We start from the raw sequence: 26716 nt of genomic DNA, 5'->3' as shown, positions 1-26716 counted from the left end.
ACATATGAACATGTGTATATTTTTCATAAATTCTTTATCTTTTCTTTACTCCCTTTTTTTCTCTTTCTTTTTCTCTTTCCACGAATTACTATATGATATTATGTATATCTGTATGCTTACATGCGTATGTATGTCACAAAAAAGTTATTATTTTGAAAAAGGCCCCTGAGACGCTGAAACACGTGTCAACAATTAATGGGCAATGGGAGTTAATTAATAATAAATTGCTCCAACACTACCAAAGCAAGTGTGACTAGATTTCAATTATTTACGGAGGTGGCGCAGTCAAAGTGTGTACCAATCGACTGTAATTTTGTAACCAAGGGAAGGAGGGGACTGGTCCTTCCCTAAAACAACACACTAGCACGACACCGGACCAACAGGAGTCTTATTCAGGTCGCTGGGATAAGCAGCTGCACCCAGAACGAAAACCCCAATCATAAATACACCTACAGTACTTGGCTGCGAAGACAAGCAGGCCTATGAAGAGACATAAAGGCGGAAGAACAATCTTGTGGCCCCTGGCAAACTGGTGAACCATTCCTCGAGAGAAGGTAACGGCAAGAAGAATAGGAATAAGTTTGAGACTGGGAATTGTGAAGTGGAAGAAGAAGAGAAAGTAGTGCAACACGTTGTGAGGCAATTCCCTGCCCAGTTCCACAAGAGTGTGGTACTGGCAGGTCAAGGAGGACTCAGGGAACCTCTTCATCGTCCCAGTGGGGGCAAGTTACAGAAAGTGGAGAAAGTAAAGAGTGGAAGAAACCCTTGGAGGGAACTACAAGAACTGTTGAAGTTAGAATTAAGATAACCCCGAAAATGCTTACAACAAATGGGGAACAAGCTAGGAAAAAGGAGTCATTCTCCTAGCCCCACTGAAGTATTGTGGAACCTTTTCTTAGATTTTGAACCTTGGAACATTTCCAGAAGTTGAGAACGCTGCATCTTGAGACTCATACCCAGGAGAAGGGAGTCATTCTCCTAGGCTGTAGAAAGAAATGTTTTTATATTAGGGTTTGTGTTTCAGTGGTAGGGATGGAATAGGAGTTTTGGACTAGGATGGTGAACTTTTGATTTGGACTCAAAGACTTCCTGACTGCCCGGGTTTTAGTTTGTTTGAGGTAGGGAATCCACCTCTAGTAAGGGATAGATGGGCTTGTTGGTTGTTAATAAATGCTTATAGCAATAACTATGCCACCTTTTGGTCAGACTACTCATTCCATGCCGCCACAGGGCACAGTCAAGAGATTATACCTTGTTCATCTTTTGTGGTAATGGGGGCTGAGGGAAGGCTATACTCTCAGAAGGGGTGTGTAAGTGATCCAGTACTGATCTAAACCACAACATACAACAGTCCAAAATAAATGACTTTCTAATCATGGTCATATCAAAATATATACACTTTAATGAAACACACCAGTGTACAAATAATAAATAACCCTATATAAAAATACACCCCTGTAGAATAAATGCAGAATATACAAAACATAGAAAGAGGTTATGAAACAGGGGTGAAAAGGGCAATAAGCAACCACAATGATTTTAAAACAATGTGTATGTAATGAGAAAAGTGGTCAAATGTGACGTAACCAGTTTCTAGGGCCCAAAGATGGACTGGGTGCAGGTACAAGTCAATAGTACCTTCTCGCTGTTCTTGGGTGGCTCAACAGCATCGAACCAGGCCTTGAGCTGTGCTGCGGTGCAGGTCAAACCAGGTTTGGGTGCAGCGAGTCTTCCTGGGTAAAGCTGCGAGTTTGCATTGAGTCGTTCAAATCGGGAGGTCAGTGTGGGTCCAGTGCAGTATGTGGGTCGTGCATTTCAGATGGCTCGCCAGGGTCGGATCAGGAGTCGAGTCAGGTTGACAAATTTGTGACCACTGGTTTTGTTCAGCATGTGACGTGATGATTTAGCAGTTTGAGTCGAGGTCTGTTGGTTCGATGCTGTGATCTTGGTGATCCAATGCAGGGTTTGAGTTGGTTCCCTGTGGTGAGCAAGTTGCTCGAGCTGAACAGATGATGTGCTCTGCTTGGCACAATGCTGCGACAAGCCGGTCTGACAGGTGTGATGCTGTGGTAGTTTGAAGTTCAACATAGTACCAACAGCAGAGTGCCAACAGCAGCACCGGCAAGTCCCACTGGTTGGAGTGCAGTGAACATGGTGCAAATGCATTTGAACCAGTTCAGTTTGGCACAACAGGGAGCTTTTGCTGATCTGGTCCTCCAGGTACTGTGAGACTCACTCCAGGGGCTTTTGCGTATGAGTCCATTCAGTCCCCCTTCAACCAGCCTCTGGAGGTTTGGTGCAGAGTGGCAGGTCTAGGTGCTCAGCAAGTGCCACCCCAATGTGCCCTGGGAGTGTGTAGGGTGTAGTACCACCTCTGCCCTAAATCGTGATGTCTAAATTCAAGGAGTGGGAGACCCCTCTTTTATAGGCAAAAGTTCACAGGTAAGTGGACTAAAGCAAGCCTGCTTTAAGGGTTCCAATTCTGGTTCTTGAGATGGGTGATTTCTGCTAGCTAGCATCGTACCAAAAGTGCTTTGTGCTAAAGGAAGTGGAGGGGACAGGAAGGGAAGAGAGGAGCAGAGAGAAGCAAGAGGGTATAACCCTCTTCCAACTATGCTGAGCTCCATTGGTCCACATTAGCCCCGTCCCCTTCCCTTGTTCACAGCATCAAAAGCCCTTTGTTATGCAGCACCTTGGTGTGCGACTCGTCTTTTTGTGCATGGCATGTTGTTTGATTCATATTTCCCAGGACAGCTCCTGCTGAGAGGCTGTCTTACTGGAGAAAGGTGTTACCCGACATTGCAAAGGATCAACAGGAAAGGCAGCTCCCACTGGCTTCTGTCCTGCTCTGGGTACAGCAAGACAGCCAGTCAAGAGAGAATACACTAGCCTATTTATAGCTGGGCTGGGCTCACAGGGCTGACATTTTTTAATATCAGTTTTATGTGGCTTGAATATGAGAGCTACTGTGAGCTCGGAACATGCTATGTGCCACTGGAGGGAAGGCTCTGCAGATTAAAATACTGATTCAGCAGGACACATGTGTACACTAGCTTTTGACATAGGGTTTGCTGAAATGGGGGGGTCTGATTAGCAGGCAACCATTTCTGTGCTGGCATTAGATAAAAATAAAAAAGACATGGAGCATTTAGATTGGACCGTGATATGTTTTCTTGTTTATCTCGTTTCAGCACCAGGATGCTTCAAGGTGACAGGCAATGTTCTATAAATGCAATCAAATAAATGATAAAAACATGGGAAAAGAGGTGATATTCAGCAGTGTGACTGTTGTTTTTTATACAGGGCACGGTCATCCGTGTATTTTCCACGCCGGAAGGGGAAAAACTGTATGAGTTCAGGAGAGGAATGAAGAGGTAAGTTCTCTTTCAGACTTTGAGATGCCGGTGGCGTGGTAAACCCACCAATGTGGAACCTAGAAATACCACATTGCGTTTTTCTAACTTTTGGTACTAACAAGTGTGCAAATGAGTGACACTGCAATTGAAAAGAAACTGTATAGAAACAAGTCAAACGGCATTTTCAACATTTAGTTTATGAACCAGAATTATTCAATAATTTGGCTTTGTGATTGGTCAGGACTGCAAATTCATGTGGCTTATCCATCAGATATGATATACCGAGGGTTCAGAAGTCAGTCCAGAATTTCAGCGACTATGTAAACAGCTCCCATTTAGTCTCAAAGTATTTCGTTTTCGTAGCCTAAAAACATGGAGTGGATGCGGTGCTTGAGAAGCGAGCTTGTGAGATCCTATGGCCCAGGGTATTAGTGTGCCGCTCACACTGCTTATGTTTCAGACTTTCTTATGTGTGACACACTTAATTGCTTCTTGGCTCTGCAGCAGACCTGCGTCAGGAGACTGCTATTTCAATTATTCTGCGTGTATCATGCTGGATCGACACGCAGCTTGAGGAGTACTACAGGGCTCCACTTTGCAAGTACAAATCCCAGCAGGGCCGACTCGACCTTCATCCTTCCCGAGGTTGATAGATTGGTTACCAATACATTAAACCCTCTGTTACAATTCTTAGAAGTGCCAGAAGTCTGTCATGGAGCAGTAAAAAAGTAACTTGTATTCTGTTCTCGTGTCTCAGGTATGTGAACATCAGCTCTTTGGTCTTCAGCATGGACTCGCAGTTCCTCTGCGCGTCGAGCAACACAGAGACAGTGCACATCTTCAAGCTGGAACATGTGGTTGACAGGTATGTCTGGGGACCGCATCCCACCATGTCATTTACATGGCTTTGCCTTCTCCTGCTTGATCTTTATTCCTTGCACGGAGCCGTTGTGTTCTTCAGTTTGGTCTGTTCATCAGCTGTTTGCCGTATCTTGTCAAATATATAGTGGGACACAAGTGGTGCAAATCTGTTTTGCATTACGTTTCTTGCGTGAATGATAAGAAATGGAGAACAATGAGGTCCCGTCTTTCAGGCTTCAAAAGGGAACAGCATTTATTTCCCAACATTCCTCATTATGTTAACAAAAAATGATTGCAAAATCATGTGTTCTGATTCTTTTTGCATTGGTGTAAATCTTTTACTGTATGGTCAGATTAATCCCGCACAAACACCGTTTCTAGCACTAGTACGGAAGCATGAAACCAAAACACCAAAAGGCTATATTTTGCACCAATATATGCTACCTGGTGTCTTAAGGATCAACCTTGAAGTGTTGATAGGCATGACTATGTACCATTGATTGGGTTATGCCCTCGGTCTTAGGTCCTGGGAATCCTGGGGGTTCGGTTGATCTGGAGATCTTTTGGGAGGGTGACCACATTTACAAGACGTAAAATCGGGATGGCCAACACCACAGAAGGACTGCCCCCCCTCGCTGCTCATAGCCCCATGCCCCCACGCTTCCCCCCCCATACCCACAGTATTTCCAGCACTGCTCCTCTATCAGCATTGTCGCCTGGCCTAGTATGATAGTTACTGTTGTTGCTCTCCCCCCCCCCCCCTTCCCTCAATTATTGTCCAATGAACTATCAGAAATGTCGTCAGGCCTAGTATGATAGTCACTGTTTGTTCTCTCCTCCAACCCCCTCCTTTCCCTCCCTTATTGTCAATGCCCCTGCACTATCAGAAATGTCGTCAGGCCTAGTATGATAGTCACTGTTTGTTCTCCCCCACCCCCCTCCTTTCCCTCCCTTATTGTCAATGCCCCTGCACTATCAGAAATGTCATCAGGCCTAGTATGATAGTCGCCGTTTGTTCCTCTCCACCCCTCCCCTCCTTTCCCTCCCTTATTGTCAATGCCCCTGCACTATCCGAAAAATGTCATCAGGGCTAGTACGATAGTTAATTACCCATTCTTAATGTCTCAAGGCCTTGTAAAAATGTTATTGTATCATATCATGTGGCTGGTATCTGACTGGTTGAGGGCTTGAGCCCATCCTGTCATGGCAAAAATTGTGAAAGTTTAATAATGTTCATAATTGTTGCCTATTCAATTGTCACCCTTACTTTCCCTAAAACCGAGATGGTCTCCCTCCCTTTCACCAAAACTGGGACTGGGTTTTTAAATTAAAAAACTCTTGGGCTGGAGTGGGGTGGGAGAAAGGGCCCAATTCACAGACAGTCCGTGCAAAAACAGGAAAACATCTGGTCACCCTGCTTTTGGGGGGTCTTCCAGATTCCCAGCACTGATCTCTTTGAACCCCCTGCACAGTCTCGACAGTGAGAGGAGCTAGGTTTCATGGACAGTGTGACCCACTTGGGGCATATAGACAGCGCGTGCGGCACATGGACAGACAGGGTGAACGCTTTAAACTTGTATACCGATAGTCAGAGAAACTTGGCAGACGTGCATAGGGTGAGGTAGCCTAGAATTTCTGGACAAGCTGTATGAGAAGCTTGAGTGGGGACTGGCACAGACAACACGCGGAACTTGGGGAACCCATGGACAGATAGTCCATGGACAGACACAGAGCAGAGCTCGTGGCCATATGGCTAGTAAGCAACTTGAGATCATGGATCAAAAATCATTGGTAGCATGAGTGATGTAGTTTCGGGACACAAAGACTGTAATGGGTAAAACGCCAGCCATAAAAAAACATGAATGATAAAAATACGAATTTAATAACATCAATTTATAATGTCAATATTTGTTTTAATGCAAAACCGAGTAGCTTTCGCTGCAGGAATAGAATATTGTTTTTCTGGTAAGGAAATGTGCAAGGAGAGAAGACGAAGAGCGTTGCCCTTGGGTGGTTAAAAGCACTAGAGGCTCACGGGCAAGAGGCTGCAGAAAGTACATGCACCAAATTTGCAGCAGATAAATTGGGAGCCATGATAACACCCGAATGGAAATGGAGAGGATGAGTGGAGAGGAAGCAAGGGGTTACTTGGGGTCTGCAAATGCTAAAAATGGCAAGTGAATACAGCATATTTTTAACTAGTTACTGCAGTATTCATCCAAACATCCATGCCTGGGTTTTGATAAAAAGCACTAACAGCAATGCATTTACAGTTTGTTTTCGGATAATTCCGGCTAGACTTTGTAGCTCGTCATGATGAGTATTATTAGCTGTGCTGGAGACCTGGATGCATGACTTTCATGTGACTCTCAGCAGGTCAGACCAGGCGCCAACGTGGTCAGGCTACATGGGCAAAATGTTCATGGCGGCCACCAACTACCTCCCGGCTCAAGTTTCGGATATGATGAACCAGGACCGGGCCTTTGCCACTGTGCGCTTGAACTTTTCCGGTCTGAAGAACGTTTGCACTTTAGCCACGTAGGTGAATTTACATTTATTGATGTTGAAATTGAGTCGGGGTAATAGATTGATTGCTTTGGAGGCCTGGTGCCTACAGAGGCATTACAATGGTGGCTTTCTCAGAATAGTTTATTGAAAAATAACTTCACATCATAAATGGCACTTTGTATAGTATTATTTTTGGGAAAAAGTTAATGTACTAGTCTTATCTGTTTGGGGCAAGCTACACGATTGTCCCCCGTTTCTCAATAAGCTATTTTTAAATATATTAATTTGATGTGTTGATATTACATGTTGCTTTGTTAAAAAAAACAAATCTATTTTCAGACGGCGATTATTAGAATGTTCCTTGCAAGATCTGCTAAATAGTGTGCATTTGAAGAAACAATTATGTACACAGTTTGATAACTTTCCACCATTGTGTATTTTTGTTTGTATGCTTCAGATCAGTACATTTAAAAGTTATCTTTAGACTACAGTTGTACAAATAATTATTTAAGCCATAATGACGCGTTCCCTAGGCCGTACCAGGTGGTAACGACAGTGGCCCGAGTTAATAGGCTCCAGTGAAACGAGAGCCCTGGGACGTTACTATCCGGTACGGCCAGGGGAACTCGTCAGAATGGCTATTAGCACCCGGGGTTTTGCCCCGGGATGCTAATAGACATTTGCTTCTTTGGAAAAAAAAAGGTTCGATGAGCCCACAAAACATTATTTCAAAGAACTACTAACCGAACATGGCCACCGTGGAAATAGACGCAAGCCCCTCTTCTACTTCCATGGCAGACGGTGGACATGAGACAAGCGGCGCCGCAACCTCTTCAAGTAAGTGGAAGGGAGGTGATGGAAGGTGAGGGGTCAGTGGGCGGGAGGTAAAATGTCGGGGAAGGTGCTGAAAGCTCAGAGGTGGCTCCGAACAAGGGCGCCTTCCGTGAAGATCAGCCTGAGTTCCAAGCAATCTGATTGGCTGTGGTGACTGCCCTGGATGCTAAAATAAAAATAAAACATTCCATGGAACATTTTTATGCAATACGTTGACAATTCCGCTCTGCATGTTAGGAAAGGCTGCCTGCGTGAGGGTTTAATGCCTCAGATAATGTACTAAATTTGTGCCCATTTTCCTGCAGCGAGTGGCTTTCACACATCGTTTCACAGTGATCCCGCCTCCTGCATAATTCTCTGCAGAAAATTGTGTGATACATACTGGTTGTGCGAAATGTCTCTATCGCAGCGACACATAGTACTCTGTAGTGATTACACCTAAGGCTCCCAAGGTTCCCCATGACATGTGCGAGTTGCTCATCCAATCCAATCCAATTATTGGTCTTTGTTCTGGTCCTGCATTCACAATGGAATATGTCAAGTACCTGAAGTATGAACATTAAATCCAGGACCATCACAAATGACATGGAATTATTTGAGAACGGACTGCTGACCAGATCAGACTAGTGAATGGCAGTGTCAATAAGTGAGTCCTAGGGAACGCCAGAGACTGTGTAACCAGGAGCCCTGAGAAGCTATCAGGCTTTCCGACTGAACAAGCAATCATAAAGTCAATACTTTGGGCTGTTGTGTACAGTGAAAACATGTTGAGTTCATGCACACCGACACGCTTAGACGGATAATGATGCCAAGGAAAAATACAGGGAGAGCATAAGAGGGGTGGATGGAAGAATATAAATGTGAGGATTAATACAAGAATGAGTGCGATGGAGGATGTGTCAGGTGTGAACATGCACCCCTCTCGACCTGGGGCAGGTGGCCTACCATGGCATATGCCAGAGTCGATCCTACCTCGGAAGCGAAGTGAGGGAGTTGTGGGGCCCCAGTCCCTGAGCCGCCCGACAGTGCCATGTATGGTTCAAATGCTGGTAGCACTGTATCACACCATAAGTTCACAGAGGCATGTGAGCACATCCCACAGAGAAGCAGTGATGCTGGCAACAGGTCTCCCTCCTCTGACGCCATCCAGGCTACTGGGAGGAACATATACTTCCCAAGACTGGAGGAAGGAAATGCACACGGGAAATGCTGACCCACTGGGCCACTGAAGAACAAATGCCTGCGAGCAGAAAGGAGGTGGAGCCACTGGAGATTTTAACGCTGGGTGCCATTATAATCCAGCCCCCAGGGAAAGTATAGAGATAGATTGAGCATTGGGCTCGGGTGCAGTTACGGACCAATGGAAAGGGGGATGAGGTAGAAAGGAAGAAACGCCTGGGTATAAAAGATCCACACTCTGAAGCATGGATGAAGGGTGTAGGGTGAGGTCAGGAGGAGAGTCAGTATACCGAGAGACCAAGTGGAGGGCACTGGTTGCTGCAGAGTGCTTAGGAGGTGCTGCAATTATTGGATGAGAGTGCAGGTAAGGTATTGCGTGTGAGAGAGAGTGGTATCAGGCTTGAGAGAGTGAACTGGCTGGTATGCAAGCATATTAGAGTGAGTGGTAATAGAGTGAGGTGTGGAAGATGGGGCAGATTGTGAATAGTGGGTGAAAACAGTGGAAGGAGCGATTGCTACAGAGAGAAAAGAGAAGTGAAAGAGCAAGGAAGTGTGTGAGAGAGAATGGGGTGGTAGGAGAGAGGGTATAAGTGTATTGGGGGAGGTTGGCGATCAGGAAGGAGCAGCAAGCATAAGAGAAAGAATGGAGGAGTGTGAGAAGATCAGAAGCAGACATAGAGAGATGGATGTAGTTAGAAGGAACTAGAGAGAGAGGGAAGGAGGAGAATAGGACTTTTAGGTAGAGAGGTGAGATAGAAGGGGAGCGAGGAGACCAGGGAAGGGGCGGGAGGAGAGAGAGAGAGGTGAGAAGAGAGAAAGAGTGTAGGAAGAGAATCGGAGAGACAAGAGATAGAGAAGGAGGGGAAAGATCAGGGAAAGGAGTGAGAGTCGGAGGGAGAAGGCACCATATTGAACAAACTACTCTTTGGTTGCACTGATTAGGGAATAGGGACACCTGGGCTAGGGTGGAAGATGCCCCCCGGGAGGCTGATGGGTCAACCAGGCACCCCCTTAATCTGGCCTTCCTGCAGTCCATTGTAGCGATCTATGTAGTGGAGTGTGATAAGTGCATGAGATTACTGGCCCTATAGAATGAGATGATGCAGGTGGGTGTGCCGGGGGCTACAGGAATGACGGTTGGGAACTGGAGAGTAACAGGTGATACTTGAAGGATGCACCTACTCTGTTCTCATACGTTCTACCTATGCTGTAACTAATAAGCAATAAAGACACTTGCTTTTATACAAACCTGGGTCTATACTTCATCTATCATGAAAGAAATTGTGAAAACTGTAAAAAGAAAACGTCTAAACTGCATAAAGGAATCCTCAAACTATTGAAACCATCTAGAACAGAGAATAGCTGAATACGTAGGGGTATGGTGTTGGAGGAATGAATCAAAGATTTTGAAGATGGGTAAATGAATAAAAGGGTATAGGATACTGTAGGGGAGGTGTGGATGGATACATGCATACGTGTGATACGTATTATTGAATAAGGATGTAGAGCTGGATAAGTGTCCGAATGGATACGTCAATAAGGATGAGTGAATAAGTGAATGTGAGGGCAGCAGTGTGAAGCCCATAACAAGAGTATGTTGTGACCTTATTGTTTACTGAAGTTGTGAGTGTGCGCGATAGTGTGCAAGGGTATAACTGACCCCACATTATGACATTGATTCAGTTATGGCTATGTAACCAAAAGAAGGTTCCATGCTGGTACTTAAAATGGAAAAATAAAAATATAATGAAACACCTCCTAATGCCATCATGCAAAGTGGCATTGTGTACAAATGTAGTACTGGACAAAAGCATTTCTGATAACCCGGGGACTGTTGTCATCTCTGCATAATTGTATATGGATTAAGAGCCATCTAAGGCGGGATGGCCTCCCACTGCTTGTGTCTCAACAATGATAAAATGGAAGTCCTTGTCGCAACTCCTCCCACCTTGGCAAGCTCAGCCCAGACTTCCAGCTGTTTACCATTGACCATCACCCCATCCACATCTCATCATATGTCAAGATGCTCGACTTCCATCCCAATGCCATGCTTACACTATCCCGACACATCCATGCCACTGGCTGCATATGTGACCAAACTGATCAAAGCGAGCCGACCCTTTCTTTCAACTGACCACTGCCTGAACATTGCCAGTGCCATTATTGGAGCAAAGCTTGGTTATTGCAAAGCCCTCTTGAGAGGTACCTCAGAGCGAAACCTGAACAAATTACAAACAATTCAGAATAACGCCCTGCGAGCCGTGCTGGGGATAAACAAACACGGCCACATCACTGCAGCAAGAAGAGCAGCACACTGGCTACCAGTACGAGAACGGATCCTCACCATCACCCACTGCTTGACAACACCGCCCTGGGCTACCTATCCTAGGGACTGTCCAAACCAGCCATGGCCTGACTCAATTGGACTGCTTATGCTAACCACCTTTGTGTTCCTAGATTCAAGCGGACCAAAGCTGGAAGCTCAAGCTTCCTCGTCTCTGCAGCTACGATGTGGAACACCCTTCCCCCAGCTTTGAGATTGAAGCCCTCCTACACTATGTTCTGAAAGAGACCGAAAACCTTCCCATTTAATTAGCAGCACGTATCCTGCTGTCTGTAAAATACTAAGCTGCATCCAGCGCCTAGACGCCCAAGGGTTAAGGGCGCTATACAAATATAAAAATAAATAAAATAAGAGCATTGTAACATTATGAAAAAACAAGATACTGTATTCTGCTTCTTGTCTTTTGTTATCATCAAGCAAGTCGGATCTAGGGATGCAGGTCACCAATAAATGAATCAAGAATACCTACCTGTATTTGCAAGAAGCATAACTCAATGTTTCTGCCATGAACACAGGTTGACTTTATTTTAAAGTGAGCATCCCAGATTAATTTACCGCTACGTTTTACTGAGCTACCTGTATCAATATTTTGCTGCAGGCCTTTTGGTGTAAATGCATTGCTCTGACTTCGATCCAAAAGAGCTAGATGGAACCTAATAACATTTTCAAAAGAGTAAATGTTGCTCACTGCAGTGACTACTGTACACCTAGTCAATAATCTCCTTTCCGCCACACTTCTGAGTTATCCCTCCCATAGGGGCTCGAGAAGAGCTATTTGCACCACAAAATGCCATCCCCTTTATATTCTACTATTCATAGGTGCTAAAAAACAGGAGTGGCCATGCCCTGCTATTGCCGCACTTCTTGTCAGTCCCCTTTTTCATGCATTGGACTGAAAACCTACTAACTATATTCTATGAGGACTGGAGGGAGAGTCCTACATATGAAAGGGCATTAAGGATGGGAAGTTCTGTTATCACTACAGTAAGTCGCTTTTTCTTACTCTTACATCACAGTCCCTTTCCTCCATACTTCTGGGATATTGTGACACATGGAACAAACCCAGGAGGAGAGACATGCAACTATCTTAAGCAACCCCATTTCTCCAGATGGCATACCCAAAAGCAGCATCTGCCTGCGGGCTCACATTCATACACAATTGTTTGAAGATCTGTCTGCCTTGCTGAGAGTGGCACATGGCACATGGCTCTGAAAAACAACTGCTGGGTCATTGGTTCTGACAGCAAGTGTGTTTGATGTGGCTTGGGACAACTCCATCAACAGGCCCGTCTGATTCTTCTCAGACAGAGCAATGATTCTTGAATGGTACCTCTGCCCGAGCTACCAAGCCACATCAGACACTTATTCTATTGCACATATGTTATGTTATCCAATATTTATACTGCGCCCATCACCACCTTATTGGTCCGAAACCAGCCAGGTTGTCGCCAGACCTTTGTCTGTGGAAGGGAAGGGGAGGCTTGGGGACGCAGTGAGTGGAAAGAGAAATTAGAAAAAAATGACAAAAATCAGAGAGGGAAAACATTTGGGATGAGTGGGAGGGTATATGGTTGTCAAAGTAGGGAAGCATGTTTCTCAAATTTGACCGGTGTTGGTCTCGGGAGAGTACAGCTCCTTTGTGGAGCAGTTTTGTCACTTCTGAAAGAAGTGTTAGGAGACCCTGCTTGTAAGAGAGCGAGAGAAGAGGGACCCAGGAGGGAGCCAGAAGACCCCTGACTCCACATAGTAGCCAGGGGTCTCGAACATGATGTCCAAAATACTGTGCATTGAAGGGCAGTCTAACCACCAACTGGAGAACTGTGGATCCTGATAACACCCTCATTGTTTTTTTAGGATCAGAGACTAGTGCAGAGGCGGGAGGCAATAACACCCCTCAGCAGCTGGGCAAGTCTGTGTTCTCTGATGGCCACTGGGCAACAGTCTGGCAGTTGCTTGATAAGTCCCTTGGATCTTCTGAAACTCCCAAAACGTTGAGAAAGGGAGTCCTTCCTACTCTGTCCCTCTTGATGAAGCTTCCCACGGGTTTTTGATGAGACCACCAGTGACTAAGCCGTCTGAGAGCTGGTCTTCTTTCTGTTTAGCTTATTATCAGTTGATGCATAAACCAGGTTTATTGGATCAAAATGCACATCAGTTGCACCCACCCATAAAACATGGCTAGCCATGTCGATGTGACGAAGGGAAGTTCCAAGAGATCCTGGTCTGTCTGCTTTACCTCAGATAAATAATCTGCCACCTTGGCTGTGCTTGCCTGGGTGCTGTACTCCTAGAAAAGCTGTGAACTGGGAACCAATGGAGGCTCTCTTCTATATTCTTCCTTAAATTAGGGGATAGAAAGGTACTCGGTGATATCTGACAATATGGTTTCTTTCGATCTAAGTGGCAAACCTGAAATGTCAGTGGTGGCTGGGCAGCAGCCCCATTTGTAGTGTTCTGGAATAAAATGCATCCTTCTCTCTCTAGGATCCTGATGAGGAAGGGTCTGCTTGGGATAGGCTGATAATTGATACACGCAGGGCAGCAGCAGGTCTTGTTCAGTTGGTGTTATTAAGGTATATTTCTATGCGGGTCTGAAGCATGTTCAAGAATTGATTGATGTTTGCAAAACAGTTGCATTCATCAAGTTAGGGATATTACGGGCAACAGCTATGGGGAACTCTTTGATGACAATTTTGGAGGGAAAACATGTCGTCCTTTCCTGTATTTGGGAGATGAACCGCCTTGTCAGTCAATAGGTGGCAAAAGGGCTTCAACCGCACTTTAAACATTTTCAGACACTCGATCCTTAATTCTGCTTAGGCTGCCGTGGGCAGTGATCGCATTTGCAATTAATCTGAAATCAGATTAGTTGCGAGTTCAAAGATCTGACTTGTAATTGCAAGGAAGTACACCCCTGACCCAAATGCAGCCCTTGTGTAGTGAGTGGAAGCGCCCCCAAGTTAGCACGATCCTCCCCGCAATGGGAGACAATAATGGACACTCCCGCAATGGGAATAAGGCCAAGACAGAGTGCGGGTGAGCGTAAGTGGGAGTTTATCAAAAGAATGTGGCATGCAAAGAACTCTGCAACCTCCGAGAGCGCTCTGCCTGACAATCGCAAAGGCAGGCGTATTTCTAATACAAAAAACGTCATCAGAACCTACACACTATAGGGGGCACAAGTTAATTGGGATTGGGTGGCGTCGACTAACTATAGGTGTTGCTGCAGCGTGGTTGGTCCGGGTGGGAGGACGTCACTGGTCAGCCTCGTGGGTTGGGTTGGGCCTGGCAGGCCGGCTTGAGGTCATCCGGGCGGTGTTGGTACGCTGGGGCAGCCTGTGACAAAGATGAATACCTTCCCTGACTTGGGTGCCTTAGATCATGCACATCGCAGTTACTTAAAACCCAATATCTAACTTCTACAGTAAATCTTTCAATCAATGAAATACAACACAGGAGGAATGCACCTTGTGAGGGGTCTGGTGGTCATCTATTAGATTTACCGGTGTTCTGACGTCTGGTATTTTAGGTCGAGGGGCTGGGCTCTGGGGCTTGGGCCGGGTGATACATGTTTTACTACTACGTTAGAGGTTACTATGAAGGGGGCTCTGTGTCTTGTCCCATTGTCGGGGGTAGTCTTTGTGCGGGGCCAGACTTCTTGGGGTGGTCTGGGGGATTGTGGGATTTACGAGAGGGTGCTGGTAGATCAGTGGATTCAAACGTAAGTTTATTACCGTGCTGTAAATAACACAGGTGGCGGCCGATGGCCTTGGATGCTGTGTTGGGGCCTCTGACTCTCTGAAGCGGTTCCAACTTGGTCGGGGGAGGTGGGGGAGCACGGCACAGGCCTTAGCTTTTTTCTACTTGGCAGGCTTCGTAGGGTGGGAGGGAGAATGGCCTTGCATATATTCGCAAAAGGTATTTTCCTCGTGTGTTGCCTAATTTTGAATACAAAACTTTTATATCATTTGTCTTATTTAAACTACTGTACCATACATATATACTTCGAGTTCATTAAACATTTCGTTAATATATTCAGTCTGAGTACCTTTTCGTTACCTAACATTATATTCGCTACAGTGTTTGATTATTTTATCTACACTAGACGTTACATGAGGTAGTTCTAGGTTATGGCCTACAGAGATTGATACTCGCCGCTGCGGGTGATTAAGAAAACATATACGAGTTCAGGTTTCTACATAAAACTGAAAGAACACTTATACAGATAACGGTTATACGTTTCGTCGACATCTTTCTCTGTGGTTATAGCAGCATTAGTCCAGACATGGGGTGACATCATATAAACGTTACATCTTTATGGTTAATTCACAGTTTACAGAATCTGTTTAAAAAGAGGTAGTTCATTAATACCAATACTTGAATTATTTTGTACTTTCTTCAGATAGTGATGCTACAGTTTCTTCCCCGTCGCCCCGGCCTCGCGGACCAGGTCATGCGGGGTGCAGTATTACATTGTGAACGACGAAATGTTACAGTGTTAGCATCTCGGGTTAGCTCATACCCGGCTTTCTCATGGGAACGCGCTCGCAGCGGATCTACCATGGTGCTACGGCGGCAGGGATGCTTGGAAAGCCCTCCAAGGGTGGGGGCCGCGCTACAGTGCGCTGAACTCACGCCATCTTTGCTGGGCAAGATGGCTTCTAGGCCTGTCTAAACTTTAGTGTGTGTGTGTATGATGGATACGTGGGGGCAATGTCATCGGCGGGCGAGGCCTCCTCCACCTGGGCCCGGGTGGCATGAGGGGACGCTCAGCGAGCCATGGTCCTCACCTGGGGAGAATAATGCAGGAGAGGGGGGCCTTCAAGGCCTGTCCTCCCCTACATTTCCCCCCTTTCGTTACTAAAGTAACGAATTCTTCAGGTCTTCTAACCTTCTGCACTCTTGTTCCTCTATTACCGCGTCATCCCATGCAGGTGTTCCCTTGATGGGCATCCATGCCCTACACACCCCCCTTAAGCTCTCCCCTCTTCTAGCATATTCGTCTGGTGTGCACGTTAAATATATACAGTCACCACTTTCCTCCAAGTCTACCCAGACCTCTGTATACCATTCTAATTCCACATCTCGGGGTTCCTGGATAGTGGTATGCCATAGTTTGTCTACTATGTACTTGTCACGGTACATAGGCACTAACCGGTACTGGGGGGTGTTGTCTGTTCCTGTCTGCACATGTACTTCTTGTGTTGCCCTAATTGTACCACCAGAGTTGCCCATTGTCACCATCATCATTGCGCCGTTAGGGACCGCATTTGCACAACATCGGAGGCCCACCTGGCACAGGCAGAACGCCACGAGGAGGAACACCACAACTGGTACCAGAAATTTCATCGTCATTCCAAGCCATGAGGGAACCCAGGAGAAGATATTGTTGAACCACGTGCTGGCTTCTGCTCCACCTTCCATCTTCATCTTCTCTCCCAGATTGTGTACTGCTTCGATCACGTGGGATAGGGAACCATTTTCCGCGTCTTCAGAAGGTACGAAAGTGCAGCAGGCACTTCCTATTTTTCGGCAAACACCTCCGTCCATCGCTGTCAGTAGGTCCAGAACATACCTGTTCTGCATGGTCATCAGGCGTAGAGCTCGCAGTTCTACTTTTATTATGTTGAACCCTTCTTCGGTGTCATTGGCTAACTGAATCAATTCCCACCGTGTTATCTGGAGCCATTTTGCATTTGCCCTTGCTTGGACACTTGAAATCAGCGAGGCAAAGAATGTTTCTACAGAGCTGAACAGTCGGTACCTGTCTGGGATCTGTGCCAATAAATCGGACGAAGCTTGAGATATGTAATTTGATGCCCGTCTGTTCCGTGATAGCTCTTCTCCCTTCCCTCCGGAGGACAGGACATAGAGGTGTGATTTTGCAGTGGGAGGAACCGCACCCTGGTGTATGTTCCCTGGCGTCCTTTTATTTTCATCAACGTGGCTTTCTGGAATCACCATTAGGGCCGAGTGCAGAGTGGCCATCGAGCAGCTGCCGCTCCATGCCTGGGGATGGTGCAAGTAGGCCTGGTTCCCACATACCCAGTATGTGTCCATTAATGCGGCTGTTCCTTTTCTCATGTCTGGGATGGTGAGAGTTTTGTTGCAGTTTTTATTCGTCCCTATTGCCACTTTTCCTTCTCCCTTAAAACATAGTTCGTTCTTGATCTCACTTTGTAGCTTGAAGGGTTTCTCCATTGCTGTTACCCATGTTAGTTTGGAAATGTGCTCCTTCCATACTGGTGTGCACGTTTCTTCTATCCATTGCATTCTGGCTGGTTGGACACCTCTCAATGCTTCCGCTTTGCACAGTACTTCATCTTTCCATTTGTTTTCCGAAAATAGTGTCCCTTGTATTGCAAAAAATGGTTCTTTGAGACATACCACTCCAGCTGCTTTTGGGTAGCACGTTTTTTCAGTCTGTATAATCTTGAAAGTGACGTCGTGTGCCTGGAAGGTGTTTTTTATCCGGCATAGCGTGAGATGAAGGAGACACTGGGCATCTACAATGGGCAATTCTCTGGGCAACAATACTTTAGGTGTGCCTGATGCATGGGGGATGAGCGAGCAGACATAACAGCTCTCATTTGTCGTTTGTTTGGCTGTGGCACTCATATCAGCATACCATTTATTTGCTTGGTGGGGGTGCCGAGGGTCTTCCATTTTGTCTAAGCCTAACCCATAGTACTCATCATACCCCCTCCTGCTTGTCTCTCTTCTCCGCCTACTATCCTTGCTTCTCCTACGTCTGCTGCTTTTGATAGATGAAAAAATGGGCCCCCCTTCCTCCTTCCCACCCCCCTTGTCAAATTTCTGATATGTTTCCTTATGTTCTTTCATAATTATAATATTCCCATCTTCCTCAATAAACAACAAGTCACTTTCTTCTAATGGGGTGGGGAGGGTGTTGGGGCTGCTATATAGTTCAGGTATGGACATTGTGTTGTTTTCCATTTCTGTTTGTATACCTCTTGAATCTGACAGGGCGACAGTGGGTGGTTCAGTGTAGTAACCCCATACAAAGTGTGATCCATCCCATACTAAAAAATCACCTTCTTTAATATTTACACTTGTGGTTGCATTGCTCCCAGGAGCTCGGGTGATGTTACTCCCCCCTCCCCCCTCGGTCATCTCGATAGAGATGAACGCTATAAACCAATATGTCACCAGGCAAAATATTGATAGGAAGAACACAATAACACAAATTGACAATCCGCATTCGTATGAATATGTAAGTCTATCTATCAATATTTCTTTAATTCTAACAAATCTATTAGTTGCAGGCTGCCCATTAGATGCCATGGTAATTCCTGTTTGAGATACAAAAGTGCATTAAGTACAGGCATGTAAACATTTCCAACGTTATTAACTCTTTTTTTTTTTTTTTTGTTCATAAAGCATGGACGTGGGTAGGGGAAGGGTTTGTTTCCACAGACAAGGGTATTTACAATCAATACTTTTAGATCATTGTATAATATATATATAAAAAACTTCTTCAAAAGAAAGAAAAATTTCAAAAAAAATGAGAGAACAAAAACATTCAATTAAAAAAGCAAAACATTTTTTTTTTTTTTTTTTTCGTACAAATGCCATGTCATCAGTTGCATTCATTGTCAATCGCTGCACATACACAAAATCACCTTCACTCATTCTGCACAACTCCACTGTCCGCTGTTGCCTGTGCCTCGTCCTGCACCTCACCTTCCACGGCGCTATAGGCTCTGCGTACGTCTGTCAAATGCACCCAGTATCTTAGGCCCTTCACCTTTACTGCCGTGGGCGTGCAAAACACTACCTCATAAGGGCCATGGAAACGTGGCGCATTCCACCTTCGCACAAAACTTCTGACATATATAAAGTCACCTGGCATTAGCTGTAATTGTTTGTCAGGCAGTGTTACTGTTTCTGTTGTATTCCCCTCCTCTCTTGTAGAGGGGGGGGCTAGTTGCTTCGCTATTATGCGCGCTGCCCGTGTCAGTTTTTTCAAGTACTCTGTGAACTCCTCTCCCAATACCGCTGCGCTTCTGTGTGCATCAGAACGTTCACGGAGAGGTGAATGTGCTGTGTGCATTCTCCTTCCCGTGACGATCTCATGCGGGGACAAATGGTGGTCTTTACTTGGCTGATTGCGCAATTCGAACAGGGCCAGAGGTAGGCAGTACATCCAGGTCTTTTTAAGGGAAAAACATAATTTTGACAATCTGCTTTTTAACAGGCCGTTCATCTTTTCCACTACGCCATTACTTTGAGGATGATAAATCGAGCATAATTTGTGCTTTATTCCCAATAACGTAGTCACTTGTTTGAATAGTTCATTAACAAAATGTGTACCGTTGTCTGAGCGAATAACTTCGCAAATTCCCCAGCGCGGGAATACTTCCCTTACTAGGAACTTTGCGGCGCTCTTCGCATCAGGGCGCGCACAGGGACCTGCCTCCACCCACCTCGAAAAGGGACATACAACCACAATCATGTAGCGAGCCCCATTGCATCTTTCTCCCATGTCTACATAATCGATGTGGAGCTCTCTGAATGGGCCATTTGGTTTTGGTATCGTACCTCTCAGTGTGCGCAATGTCATACCTGAGTTGTAAATTTGACATGTCGTGCATTCCAATGTCAGCCTTGTGATGTGTTCCTGGAGGCAAGGTGCAAACCAATCTTCTTGTATCTCCGCCATTATGTGTTGTTTTGCATTATGTGCGGGGAAGTGTAGTTGTTGAAATGCTATTTCTAACAATGTAACTGGCATCACGGCTTTTCCTGAACTTTCTTGTCGCCACAATAAATCTGTCGGCGATTTGCTGCATCCCCTCTTAGTCCACAGCAATTTTTCTTCTGCACTAGCTCCCTCTTGCAGCTCTATTATTTCTTGTATAGGCATCATGTTGTATCCTGTGGGGACCTCTTGGCTTGCTGTGTGGTGTAACATGTACTCTCCTACCTCACCTTTCTGAAAATACGAAGCTTCTTTGGCGGCGGCGTCTGCTGCCGCGTTCCCCAAAGATATAAGATCTGTGTTTGTAGTGTGGGCTTGGCATTTTACGATGGCCACTGCCGTGGGGTCTTGCAGGGCCTCAATCAGTTCTTTCAATAATTCTGCATGCTGAACCGGCGTTCCGTCTGTTCGTCGAAACCCTCTCCGCCCCCACCGTGCCAGCCCTCCGTGTACTGTTGTTGTCATGTATGCTGAGTCTGTATATATTGTCACTGCGCACCCCTTAGCTGCATGCAATGCTTCTATTAGCGCTATTAGTTCTGCTGCTTGGGCTGAATAGTGTGATGGGAGGCGGTGTTGCACTAGTGTCTCGTATTCACCTTCCTCTAATCGTACCACTGCCATACCCACATGTTTCTCTCCTGTCTCCATGTCTATTGAGGCTGACCCGTCCACGAAATACACCTCTCCCTCGTTCAGGGCATTCTCAAAAACCACCTGGTCCTGACCTTCGTCACCTGTGTACGTTGCACAGTTGTGGTTCTGCATGTCTTCTATGGTGCACGCCTCTGTGATGAATGTGGCTGGGTTCACTGTTTTACATCTTACTATATGGATGTTTGCACTGGACAATATTATTTCATATGCTGTGGCGCGTTGTGTTGTCCATGTGCTCTTTGATCGCTCTAATATTGCAAAGAGTGAGTGTTCCACAAACAGTGTCACGGGACAGCCCATTACTATCGTGGCACTTTTTTCAATAGCGAACGCGGCTGCAGCTAATGATTGTTCGCACGCGAAGTGTCCTTGCATTACTGCGTCCAAAGTGCCACTATAGTAAGCCAGTGGCTTGTGCCCTAACGATGTCTTTTGTGTCAGCACTGCTGTCATCAGTGTTCCTTTGCAGTGTGAAAATAAGAAGAATTCGCGCCCATAATCTGGATTTGCCAGTACTGGAGCGCTTGATATCAGCTCTTTCAGTGAGTTAAATGATGTGTTCATTTCTTCTGTCCATTCTATGTGTTTGTTTTCCTGCTGGGCTTCTTTGAGTGCCTGTAATAAGGGCCTTGTGTATGCTGCATAATCTAATATCCATGCTCGGCAGTAGTTGCACATACCCAGGAATTTCTGCATCTCTTTTACTGTTTTGGGCTCCCCAACTGCTCTAATCGCCTGTGCTCTGTCTGGTATGATCCGCTTGCCATCCTTCGATATCAGCTGTCCCAAGTATAGGACCTCTGTCAGACAGTATTGTAACTTACCCTTGTCCACCTTGTACCCTTTATTGGCCAGTAATGTCAGGAGTGTTATTGAATCCTTTCTACACTCTTCCTCAGTTTGTGCACAAACCAATAAATCGTCAACGTACTGAATCACCGTACTTTCTACAGACAAGTTCCCCAGATCTTCATGTAGTATCCTGTTGAATATGCTTGGGCTCTCGCAATATCCTTGTGGTAATCTGCAATGTTCAAACCTCCTCCCCCCTATTGTAAACGCTGTTAAGTACCGGCTCTCTTCTGCTAAGGGAATTGAGAAAAATGCATTTTTCAAGTCAATAACTGTGAAGTGGGATGCCGTTTTTGGAATGTTGCATAGTATTGTCGCCGGGTTCGGCACTAGAGGGAACTCCTTCTGAATCACATCATTGAGTGGGCGTAAATCTTGTATCATCCTCCAGGAACCTCCCTTCGCCTTTTTAATCGGGTAAATGCATGTGTTACATGGGGAGTTTGAAGGCACTATTATCCCTTGCGCTAGCAGTGCATCTATTGTCTCTCTGATCCCTTCTTCTGCTTCGCGCGACAATGGATATTGTTTTACCTGGGGTAGAATTGCTCCCTGTTTTAGTTTTATTACCACAGGCTGAACCCCATGTAGTAACCTCACATCGTGGGGGCCATTTGTCCATATGTTAGTTGGTACTACCCTCATGTCGTCATCAAAAAATGTATGTGGTGCTCCTACCACTGCCATTAATTCAACTTGAGTTTCTCTGGCTGTAACTACAATGTCGCACGGCATTGCTAGTTCCATCACTATTTCGCCATCTTTCTCAGTGTCGTAAAATAGCTCCTCATCCGATAGCTCCCGCAGTGGGATATTTGCATTTGTACACAGTACTGTCCGCCACTCACATCCTTCCATGTCAATGCCAATCGCACATATTCTGTTTGCTGATACGTGTACTGCGTGTAAATCCAACGATAGCACTGACCCGGGAGCTGTGTCGGGGCTCACTATGGGGCGGAAAAGGAATTCAGCTGGGATCCTCCAATCCATCCTTTTTAGTTCTGGTACTATGAGAGCCAATGTTCTCATGCCCTCAATAAACATCTCCTCGTTTCTTGGTAACCCTCTAATCTCTTGCATGATTGTGTGGCTCTGTATTACTGCCATTATGCGGAGGGGACATATGCCAGGTGTTGAACATACTATACCACTTTCTGTGAATGATATTGTCATATTTAGTTTGCTTAAGAGATCCCTCCCCAGCAAATTAATGGGAGAGCGTTCATAGTACAGTAAGGGTGCTTTCACTGTTTTACCCCCCACTGTCACATCCAATGCTTCTGTGTAAGGAACTTCAATTACAGCCCCAGAGAACCCCTGCGTCTCTAACGTTTTATTAGATAACGGGAACCGGCCCTCTTTAATACATGATTTTTCCGCTCCCGAATCCACCATGAATATGAATTGCTTGTCTCCTATCTGCGCTCCTATCAATGGTTCCTCTGATGCATTGTGGGTCGTAGATAGTACTGGACACGCAAGTGTTCTCTGTGGGCTGTCCTATGCGGGGTGTCTCATTGCCCCCCCTTGATCAAAAATGTTCCCCGAAACTACTGACACGCCGCTATAGGGTGCGGGGGCAGGCGCTCCATTAGCTACTGTGGCGAAAGTGTTACCTGGTGTGTATTGTATATTGTCATTATTCTGTGGGTGGTTTTGTGTTCTGTACTGATGTCCGTGTAGTTGTGCGTTACTTCTTTGTCCTGCATTTTCTGGTTGTTGGTACTGTCCCATGGGGAGGCCGTATGGGCTTCCTGGGTGGGGGTGACCGTACTGCTCTGTCTCCTGAAACCCGTTGTTTTGTCTGTTTCGGCACTCCCTTGAGTAATGTCCCCATCTCCCACAATTCCAGCAGCTCCCCTGTGGACCTCTGGGACCCTGCCACCCATTTCCTCCCATTCCTCCATACCCTTGTCCACCTCTTCGGCCCCTGTACCCACCTCTTCCCCCTCGTGGGGCCCACTCTTGCCACACTAGACCTCCGTTCTGCTCTTGTTCGTTCCACTGTCGCTGTCCTTGTCCGGCCCAATTAGCTGCTATTCTCCCTTGTATTGCTATCTGCCCCTCCTCCCCTTCGTCTCCCTCCCTCATGAGTGGGAGCCCGGCTACCGCTGCTGCAACCTTCACTAGCTTTGATTGTACCAACTTCGCTTCGTCTGCCAACCTTTTTTGTGCTACTTCCCTCTCTCTTTCTTTTATTCTTTTGCAATGGTGCACTATTATGCTTTGGATCTCTGGCCACCCCTTCGCCTCAACACCTGCTATTTTGTCGAGTGCCTTCTGCACCTCTTTTGGGAGCCCTCTCTTGATGATAAAATAAAACAGTGACGTTGACTGATGCCAGGGCGTGCCCGTTTCCGCTCTCCACATCTCCTGCACCCGGAGAATGTAATCCATAGCATCCTCCCCGTCATTCATTGTACATTGCATTACTGACTGTAAATCTGGGGTATCTGGGAACGTCTCCCGCAGTGCGTCCCACACCCTTGCTCGCACTGTATTAAAGGAAGCCCCATCATGGCGATCACAATCTAACGTCACGCCCGGGAAACCAGCCTTAGCCCATACTCTGTCTGCTTGATCTCCTACTGCTGATACTAGTAGGCTTTTCACATCGCCTACTGCCAATGGTATGCCGGCGGTATGTTTCTCAAATGCATATATCCACTTGCTCGCCCCTCCTGACAACGGGGGCAATAACTTTATTAAATTAGCCTTGTCCATCTGGGCCCAGGGTATATAGTTTGGTCCCCCCCCCCCTCTGTGTATCAACGGAAGTTGTAACTTCCCTTTTGGGGTTGCACCCTCTCCCACTTTAGTCGTGGCTGACTCCAATGACGCCATCTTCCCCACTCTATTTCTTAGTCGTCCCATCCATTCATCATCTATAGTCCCTAGCGAGCATGCACCGTCCACCTCCTCGCTTTCCCCTCCTACTGCCATACTCAACCTATCACTCTCATCCATCTCTCCTCTAACATCACATAGCAAGTCCTCTCTGATCCCTCTCTGCCGCGATACATCACCAATGCTCCCCTCTGCTGCTCCCACCTCTATTATTCGTGTCGGCTCTTCCTCAATTCTGAACAGTATTTCCCCCTTTTTCCATCCTTCCTCAATTTGCCTACTTTCGCTTGACGCTCTAGACGTACGTCCTGATCGTGTAGGAGCGCATGCTGTGCGCTCACATATGTCTTTTATTCTCGAAAGTTCATCCCTGGCTACAGAAAGCCTTGATTCTAAGTCACTCGTTAGCTTTTCTATATCCACTCTCTGTGTGCTTGCCTGGGCACGCTCTCTAGTGCTTTCGTATGGTGGGGGGGCTGTTGGTCTTTGTGGTGTAACAGTTGTGGGGGGAGGCACATAAGTAGGATCACTATATCCTGCTGCGGGGGTTGGTTTGTGCAATATTGGGTACAAACTAATCACCTCTGTAGGTTGTTCTGTATTCAACTGTTCCTTTTCCCCTCTTGGAATCATGAGTGGGTTGTCTGTTGTGGACGGTAGATCGACATTTGGTGCCGGATCTTTGGGTGGGGGTACTTCCTCAAACAGTCTCCAGAGATCTAATATCTCCTTCCTGTTTTGCCACTGTTTTCCCTTATACTTGATGCTAATGCATGTTCGTACCATATCTAGAACGCTTTTGTCAAAAGACCCTCCCTCGGGCCAAATCTGGGGCAATCCCTCCCCTTTTAATTCTGTTACCCATTGATCGTGATATTTATTGATTCGTTCAGCTTATCCCGGTAGGCTCTTACAGATATGTGACAAGGGAGTTTCTGCCCCCATATTCTAGATCACTAGCAACGACCGTGTCCAACTCCTTTACTTTTAGTTAGGTGTAGATATATGTATGTATACCTTTATGGCACAGACAAGAGCGGACGTCTCAGCGATATCACCCAAATTTATTCACTACGCAAATTCTTTCTTACTCACCACAACTCATCTCCTTCCCGTTCCCATACAATCTCATGTGGTTTCACTCACAACCAATCAACTACTAGTTATGGCCAACACTCTCTGGCACCCCCTCGCGGTCAACCGTTCATCTCCAATACTCACACCCCTCACAATGCTTTCCCACTCACACTTCACTTTTTTCCTCCCTTTCCTCCCTGGCCAGCTGTCCCTGTTTTTCTGCTAAAGTTACTGTGTTCACGTCTGTACGTGCCACTACTTAATCCCCACTCCTACAAATGGTCTCCCTATTTTATAGTTCTTCTACAAGTATATTTATCTTATACCCCTTTCGCTTTCGACCATTGCCCCGTGAAATGAAAAAAAAGAAATAGAAAGAGTAGCAACCACTAAAAATATTCTAAGTGTCTCCCTTTGCCAGACACCAATAACTTATTTTTTACTTCTTCATATATTCCCAGTACTAGTTTAGATAGCACTATGCGGCGCCGCCTTCCACCCCCTTTCGGAGCTAGGTTCCCGTCACTTCTACTTCTTCACTTACTTCTTACTCCTAATGGCCATATGCAAAGAAAAGATAAAGAAAGTTTTAAGACCTGTCTTTAGTAGACACCCGTGATTCCCTCCTCTATCTGTCCACGTTCTCCTGTTCACAAGTTCCCCTCCCTCTCCCTTTATGATCGCTCGCACTCGGTACTCACGTGCCCGTCTTGAACCGATAGTCTCCGAAACTGGGTCCGTCCAGGCGGTGTTGCCTTTCTGCTCAACAGTCAGCCCCGGCTCCGGCGAGCGGTACTCAAAGGGGATTTTGCAACCGGGATCCCGTACCCCTTCTAGTTTGAGTGCGCACTTCTAAGCATACCGGTCGCCGTTGGCGGGTAGCTTCCCGGAGCCGGCTCACCGTGCGTTTCCCTTTTTGACCGGAGATTCTCGTGCCAAAAGTGGGTCGTTAAAAGGAGTTTAGGAAAAATAATTTGGAAATATCACGCTATCGGGGTCACCACTGAGTGGAAGCGCCCCCAAGTTAGCACGATCCTCCCCGCAATGGGAGACAATAATGGACACTCCCGCAATGGGAATAAGGCCAAGACAGAGTGCGGGTGAGCGTAAGTGGGAGTTTATCAAAAGAATGTGGCATGCAAAGAACTCTGCAACCTCCGAGAGCGCTCTGCCTGACAATCGCAAAGGCAGGCGTATTTCTAATACAAAAAACGTCATCAGAACCTACACACTATAGGGGGCACAAGTTAATTGGGATTGGGTGGCGTCGACTAACTATAGGTGTTGCTGCAGCGTGGTTGGTCCGGGTGGGAGGACGTCACTGGTCAGCCTCGTGGGTTGGGTTGGGCCTGGCAGGCCGGCTTGAGGTCATCCGGGCGGTGTTGGTACGCTGGGGCAGCCTGTGACAAAGATGAATACCTTCCCTGACTTGGGTGCCTTAGATCATGCACATCGCAGTTACTTAAAACCCAATAT

At 46.3% G+C, this 26716-nt stretch overlaps 1 protein-coding gene across 4 annotated transcripts in view; it reads left to right on the top strand.

The window, feature by feature from the left end:
- The window catches only part of WIPI1 (WD repeat domain, phosphoinositide interacting 1), a 951231-nt gene that overhangs the window by 536935 nt on the left and 387580 nt on the right, over nt 1-26716 (top strand). For 3 of the 4 annotated variants that reach the window (XM_069655067.1, XM_069655070.1, XM_069655069.1), the window contains exons 7-9: nt 3304-3374; nt 4114-4221; nt 6591-6755. In XM_069655067.1, coding sequence (XP_069511168.1) covers nt 3304-3374; nt 4114-4221; nt 6591-6755 — 344 coding nt within the window. The remainder of the gene's footprint in view (nt 1-3303; nt 3375-4113; nt 4222-6590; nt 6756-26716) is intronic. The other variant, XM_069655068.1, reaches the window with a different exon arrangement.

This window comes from Ambystoma mexicanum, chromosome 3q, assembly GCF_040938575.1.
Source record: "Ambystoma mexicanum isolate Mex_15411 chromosome 3q, UKY_AmexF1_1, whole genome shotgun sequence".
Taxonomy (NCBI): Eukaryota; Metazoa; Chordata; class Amphibia; order Caudata; family Ambystomatidae; genus Ambystoma; species Ambystoma mexicanum.
This window is presented reverse-complemented; position numbering and strand designations above follow the sequence as displayed.